This window comes from Hoplias malabaricus, chromosome 4 (genome assembly GCF_029633855.1).
Source record: "Hoplias malabaricus isolate fHopMal1 chromosome 4, fHopMal1.hap1, whole genome shotgun sequence".
Classification (NCBI taxonomy): Eukaryota; Metazoa; Chordata; class Actinopteri; order Characiformes; family Erythrinidae; genus Hoplias; species Hoplias malabaricus.
Window position 1 is genome coordinate 17955452 of NC_089803.1, and position 6147 is coordinate 17961598.

At 39.0% G+C, this 6147-nt stretch overlaps 1 protein-coding gene and 3 non-coding genes across 4 annotated transcripts; all 4 read left to right on the plus strand.

Annotated features, from left to right (window-relative positions):
• Positions 1 to 687: 687 nt before the first annotated feature.
• On the plus strand, positions 688 to 6114 carry rps5 (ribosomal protein S5). Its single transcript, XM_066668239.1, has 6 exons — positions 688 to 748; positions 1701 to 1806; positions 2450 to 2659; positions 3322 to 3450; positions 5505 to 5603; positions 5977 to 6114. The coding sequence occupies exons 2-6, from the start codon at positions 1702 to 1704 to the stop codon at positions 6043 to 6045; spliced, it is 612 nt and encodes a 203-aa protein (XP_066524336.1). The 5' UTR covers positions 688 to 748; position 1701; the 3' UTR covers positions 6046 to 6114.
• On the plus strand, positions 2125 to 2257 carry LOC136695969 (small nucleolar RNA SNORA3/SNORA45 family). The gene has a single exon (XR_010802545.1). It is a non-coding gene; the product is annotated as a small nucleolar RNA SNORA3/SNORA45 family (small nucleolar RNA).
• Positions 2705 to 2837, plus strand: LOC136695970 (small nucleolar RNA SNORA3/SNORA45 family). The gene has a single exon (XR_010802546.1). It is a non-coding gene; the product is annotated as a small nucleolar RNA SNORA3/SNORA45 family (small nucleolar RNA).
• LOC136695971 (small nucleolar RNA SNORA3/SNORA45 family) lies at positions 5746 to 5877 on the plus strand. The gene has a single exon (XR_010802547.1). It is a non-coding gene; the product is annotated as a small nucleolar RNA SNORA3/SNORA45 family (small nucleolar RNA).
• Positions 6115 to 6147: the final 33 nt, after the last annotated feature.

Consider the following 6147-nt stretch of genomic DNA (forward strand, 5'->3'; position numbering starts at 1 on the left):
GGTTTTGCAAGCAATCATGTAAGTTAGAATATTGAAAAATAGATGACAAAATATTTTGAATTTGTTTTTATTATATAAGAAGTTTAAGATTATTATTATTTCTGCTGTTGTAGTGAAAGATACTGCATAAATAACATCCTTCATGAAAAAAAAATACGAACTGATTTGACAATTGTAGTTCTGGAATAATCACCGATGAAAAACTACAACTCTCATGAGTCTGTTCCGGCGGAAGTGAAGCTTTGGATATGTAAAATTACAAATTTTTTCATTCATTCATTCATTCAGCATCTATAACCGCTTAATCCAGCCCAGGATCGCACTTATTTAATTTTTATGTATTATATATTATATTTGCACTTTTAGTCTGGGTTTATTTGTACCAACAACAACAAATGATTTAAATAAATGGGAAAACAATATTACAAATATTAATTATAATAATAATAGTGATTTTTTAATAAATAAATACACAATTACATGCTGGATGACTTGCTAAATTACAAATTACAGCCTTACAGAATTACAAATTATATAACTAAATAATGATATAAAAACAACAACAACAACAATATTAATACTTCATAACAAATTTAAAAAATCGATCAACCAAGGAATAAAAACTACAACTCCCATTGGTCTGATTTTGGCGGAAGTGACGAGCGGGAGCAGACATGCGCAGTCGACGCCGAGCGGAGGGCCTTTTCTAACCGAGAGAGAGGCGCAGAGAGACCGCGGACCCGATCAGGTGAGAAAAAAATCACTTTAAATATCTTTAAAACGCCACCGACACCGACTTTACTGGTTGATATCGCTGTATAAGACATATATCTAAGCACCCAGCCTGCGTTAGTATCCGTAGACAGGGTTTAGAGTGTTAAAATGATCGTTAATATTCCTCCGTTTTCACCATGTGGCCGCGGCGAGCTCCGGCATCAGAAGCGGGAGAAGTGTTGGTGTCTTTTGTTAAAGATTTAACCGCGTTAGTGTTTTCTGTAACACGCTCTACTCGCGGTAAAAACTCCTTTACATAGACCTAAAGAGAGTTTTGTTGAGTCCTGGCTTATAATCGCTCCTCATTCCCTCGCCTCCCGTACTAACCTTTGGCTCCACCTTAAATGGTGCCTGTGGCGCTATTGTGAATTAAGGTGGAACGGAAAATGATCAACCACAGCTTTGTAGGCATTGGTTTTTGTGACTTATATTACTGCTTTACTTTACTTTATTATTGTAGTTTTTAAAATTGATTCTTAAACGAAAGTCTTCCAATACGCTATTTGTTTTGTATATAGACGATTCTTTATATTTGTGTACTTCTCATGTGATCTTTTAATGTTAACAGAAGAGTATTAATATAAAATTACGAAATAGGAGAATTTGTTTTGCTGCCTAGTGTTGTTTTGCACACTGAGCTGTCGTTTAGTGTAGGACCAGGCTTGATTCCTGCTTGTAAAAAAGGTACTTGGTGGCCTCAGAGCTTTTTAATATGTCTATGTACAAGAGTAGACTCACTGTGTAGTTCCAATGCTGACAAAGCTGTAAGTTCATTGTTAATGTTCTTAGACATAATGGGAAAACAAACATGAATTTAAATCTGATGGGGTCCCTGGGGAAATATGACCTGGAAGTAATTCTGTTGCAGGGTCACTTCCCTGCGCTCTTTCTCTAACCGTATGTACGTCTCTTCTCTTGTTTAACAGAATGACAGAGTGGGAGACCGCACCAGCTGTGGCTGAGACGCCCGAGATCAAGCTCTTTGGGAAGTGGAGCACAGATGATGTTCAGATCAATGATATCTCCCTTCAGGTGAGCAGGCACATTAAAGAAATGGACCATAGAAATCCCTTCCCAATGCTCCACTCACCCTCAGTTATATCTGGTGTTCAGCGATTGCCTCTTTGTTTTGCATGCAAGCTCATTTTGTTTAACCTCATCTTCTGAAGTTAGTGTTGCAGTCCATGTTTAAAATGCTTCAGAAGCTAAAGGTGTCTTGTCCACTGAAAGGTCTACATGTTTTTTGTTTTCTATGGACATCCTTAATAACAGCCACAGCATGAGACCATAGGTTTGATTTGTTTCAGTTCAGTTGCCTCAAAGGTTTGTCGTTCGTAAAAGTGATTTTGAAGCGAGGCTAGAGTCACATCCTGATATTCCTCATTGTCCTGGTGTGCTATAGTTCTCGCAGATCATATTTTCTCTGCTTATTCATTGGCTGCTCTTTTTCATTGCTCAGCCAATCACCAGCACAGAAACATTTCAGTTCAGTAGGAGAGGGGTGTCTTGCCATTTAAAATCCAGGGGGTCTTTTGGGATTTGATTCTAATAATAAATGCCCCCATTTATTGCCATTATTGTAATAATGACGTGCTGTGATTTGTGCATGATGGTGCCTGGCAGACTCTCTTTACTTGGTTCTGTGAAATAAATGTTTTATTTCTCTTCTGTTCAGGATTACATCGCTGTAAAGGAGAAGTACGCCAAGTACCTCCCTCACTCTGGAGGCCGTTATGCCGCCAAGCGCTTCCGCAAGGCTCAGTGCCCCATCGTAGAGCGTTTGACCAACTCCATGATGATGCACGGACGCAACAACGGCAAGAAGCTGATGACTGTTCGCATCGTGAAACACGCCTTCGAGATCATCCACCTGCTCACTGGAGAGGTGAGCACTTCTCACACGAAGAGCTCAGTGTCTGAGCATCCACAGAGCGAGGCTAGAGTCACATCCTGATATTCCTCATTGTCCTGGTGTGCTATAGTTCTCGCAGATTATATTTTCTCTGCTTATTCATTGGCTGCTCCTTTTCATTGCTCAGCCGATCACCAGCACAGAAACAGATGTATCCATCTAAAAAATTAAAGCAGGTGTCTATAGAGTAATTTCCTTAAGCCTTTTTTTATGCGTGAGAGCTATAAGTAACAACAATAGACGGGATGCACACAGATCTTAAAGTAACAGACTATTTGGAAGAGAACTTGTAAAGTTCAGCGTCCCTTGTCTTTCTGTGTTTGTACGATCCTAACCCTTCCCCACAGTACAGAGTTTATGTAGTGTTCTCCTCTAAGTGTGTTGATCTCTCTACTGGTCTTGTTTGCAACATTGTGAAAAGATGTGAAGATGCAGCCTCAGGTTTCTCAGATATTTTACGTCTTGGGACATAGGTGAAATTGACAATGTGGACCGGACTAAACTCTAAAAAGGTTTTATACCAATAGAAGATGCACACCTGGTTAGAGACAGGGTCTAGTAGGTAAAGATTGAAACCCAGGAGGTGTTGGTTTGTAATTCAGATTAATCATTGTTCACTCGTCCCGTTCTTTCAGAACCCACTGCAGGTGCTGGTGAACGCCATCATCAACAGTGGACCTCGTGAGGACTCCACACGTATCGGCCGCGCCGGTACCGTCAGGAGACAGGCTGTTGATGTGTCCCCTCTCCGCAGGGTCAACCAGGTACAGGCAAACAGCCACTTCAGACAAACTCCATACGAGTGTACCACAATGTTGTGTAGAGTTGGGATGCCTCCAGTTAAAATAACTTTGAAAAATAAGTCGCACATCCCCTTCATAAAACACGATTCTGCACTTTTTAGAGCTCACTTACTTTTTTTTACAGAATTAAAATATTTCAAGAAAGAGGTAAGGGAATGTGAAGGGAATTCATTCATTGAAACTTGGAATAAATTAGTTTTTTAAATAGATTTAATGAGTCCATTCATTCGTCATATGCTTGATATATTTTATTATTTAAACACACCCAATATTTTTTGTTAATTGTCATTTAAAAAATGTAGTGATTTCACATTTAATAGCTGCCTCCACTTTGAACCGTGAAATAATGAAACCTGTTGATCTTTACGGGTCGATTGGATCTACAACAAACATAAGCCATGACACAGCCATCACACGAGCCGAACTACCCCCCCCCCCCCCTTAACACCACAGTGAAGTCCTGTCTTTGGTGTTCGCAGGGTGAAGATTCAGATTCTGTCAGGAGTCAAACATGATTTTACTGAAGTGTTAGGGGTTGTCTTGTCTCTTGTGTCATGGCTTGCTGTACTGTAGAACCGGATCAGAGTTAGTCCCGCCCACCGACTCTGGGTGATGTTGACAGGTTTAATTTCATGATGCACAGTGGTAGCAACCATGAAATAAATCAACTGTTAAATAATTAATGCTTTTTTAAAGTATCATAAATTATTAATATGCTTGTCTGTATGTAAATTATTATAAATAATTAATCAGATGTATTTAAGTTTCTCTTTCAAAATGATTTAATCCAACATTAAATTGATTAATTCTAATTTTAATAATTTAAGTAATTATTTACATATTTAATAGCGTCTCAAATTTCCCCCCATTGCTCCAGAGCAGAATCTGTAAGGGCTTCCAGGCAATGCGTGGTACTAAACATGGAGGCCTTAGGCTCATGTGCAGCTCCTCCAGAATTGTCCTGTTCTGTGGAGATGATAAAACATTTATTTGAACATTTTGATGATGCTAAGTGAATGAGAAACGGGAGCGTTTAAAGTGAGTGTAGTTGAACACGTTAGGGCGTCCCAGTAGGTTTGTGTGCGCCGCGGATGTGTTTGAAGCGAGAGCGAAGTCACATTCTGACAATTTCTCATTGTCCTGATGTGCTATAAATCTCGCAAGAACAAACTTTCTTTGTCAGTTCATTGGCTGCTGCTTTCCTTTGCTCAGTCAATCACAAGCTCTGAAACATCATCCCTGAGTGCCATTGAAAACTTAACAGCTTTGAGATCCAGGCCATTGTCTGGACTCTTAATAATTAATTATAGTACATTTATTTATGATACTTTCACAAATAATAAAATGCAGCTCAGTGCTTCAGTGTGCGTTTGAACAAACAGGAAATGGAACATCAACTATAAGATTTCTACAGATCTCATGGTTATTCTCCAAATTCATTAATATGTGCTGTGTTTGTTTAGCAGATTTGTGCAAAGGGTTTAATACCTATGGTTGATTTACACGTTACACGGCCATAGTTGGCTTTCTGAAGCTTATGCAGCATTGTCTGAATGTGCATAATTTCAATTTATTTGCCAAGTTTAAGGTGGTAAAATCAGTTAAAATAAAAGTGAATGTAGTTGGTTAGTTATATATTTATTTAGTTTTCTAATGAGAGTAGACGTAGAGTATAACTAGTCTCTGGGAATCATTGGGTTTAAATTCGTGTGATTTTTATTGACAATTATTGCTGTATCTGTAATTGCTCCGCCCACAATTATCACAAGAGCTACGCTAATAGACAGCTGCTGTTGATCTTTAACATATCGAAGAAGACATGTCATAATCCAGTTTGTTCCATTGAGAGATTTTGAATAAAGAATGTGCAGCAGTCTGTAGAGTGTGTGATGAGTAAGTTTCACTTCCCTGCTGTGGGGGTTTAACAGTTGTACACAGCTGAACTGATGGCACACTCAAAACAAATCCTGTTGTGTACAGACTGTTGATTTTTCTAATCCACTTCTCTTTTTCAGGCGATCTGGCTGCTGTGCACAGGAGCAAGAGAAGCCGCCTTCAGAAACATTAAGACCATTGCTGAGTGTTTGGCCGATGAGCTCATCAATGCTGCAAAGGTAACTTGAATAGTGTTATTAGATGTTTGCCCATTGATGAAAGGCCCCTATTTGACTTTGTTCAATTTGGTTTTTGGCTTTAAACTGTGCCCAGTGTAAATGTTAGTCTCTTCACGACTAAGTGGTGGGACATAGTCCAGGGAGCGAGACTAGAGTCACATCCTGATATTCCTCGTTGTCCTGGTGTGCTATAGTTCTCGTATAATAAATTTCTCAGCTTATTCATTGGCTCCTGCTTTTCATTGCTCAGCCAATCACCAGCTCAGAAACATCCTTTATTCAGAGCTTGCTGATTCAGGGAGTCATTTAGTCTGTTTACAAAATCTAAACGAATCATTAACCTGTTGGGTTGTTTTGTTCTATTTTTCTTCAGGGCTCATCAAACTCCTACGCCATCAAGAAGAAGGACGAGTTGGAGAGAGTGGCCAAGTCCAACCGTTAAAATGCCTGTTGCTTTCTACGAAAAGTTGAAATAAATATGAAAATATTTCACTTTAGTCTCAATCACTTTTTTTACACACTAAATGTTTCACATAAAGGAATT

Excerpts from the sequence above, each read along its gene's own strand:
- rps5 (XM_066668239.1), top strand. The coding sequence starts at position 1,702 with ATGACAGAGTGGGAGACCGCACCAGCTGTGGCTGAGACGCCCGAGATC. Across the intron at positions 2,660-3,321 it reads TCCACCTGCTCACTGGAGAG|AACCCACTGCAGGTGCTGGT; the intron begins GTGAGCACTTCT and ends CCGTTCTTTCAG. Across the intron at positions 3,451-5,504 it reads CTCTCCGCAGGGTCAACCAG|GCGATCTGGCTGCTGTGCAC; the intron begins GTACAGGCAAAC and ends TCTCTTTTTCAG.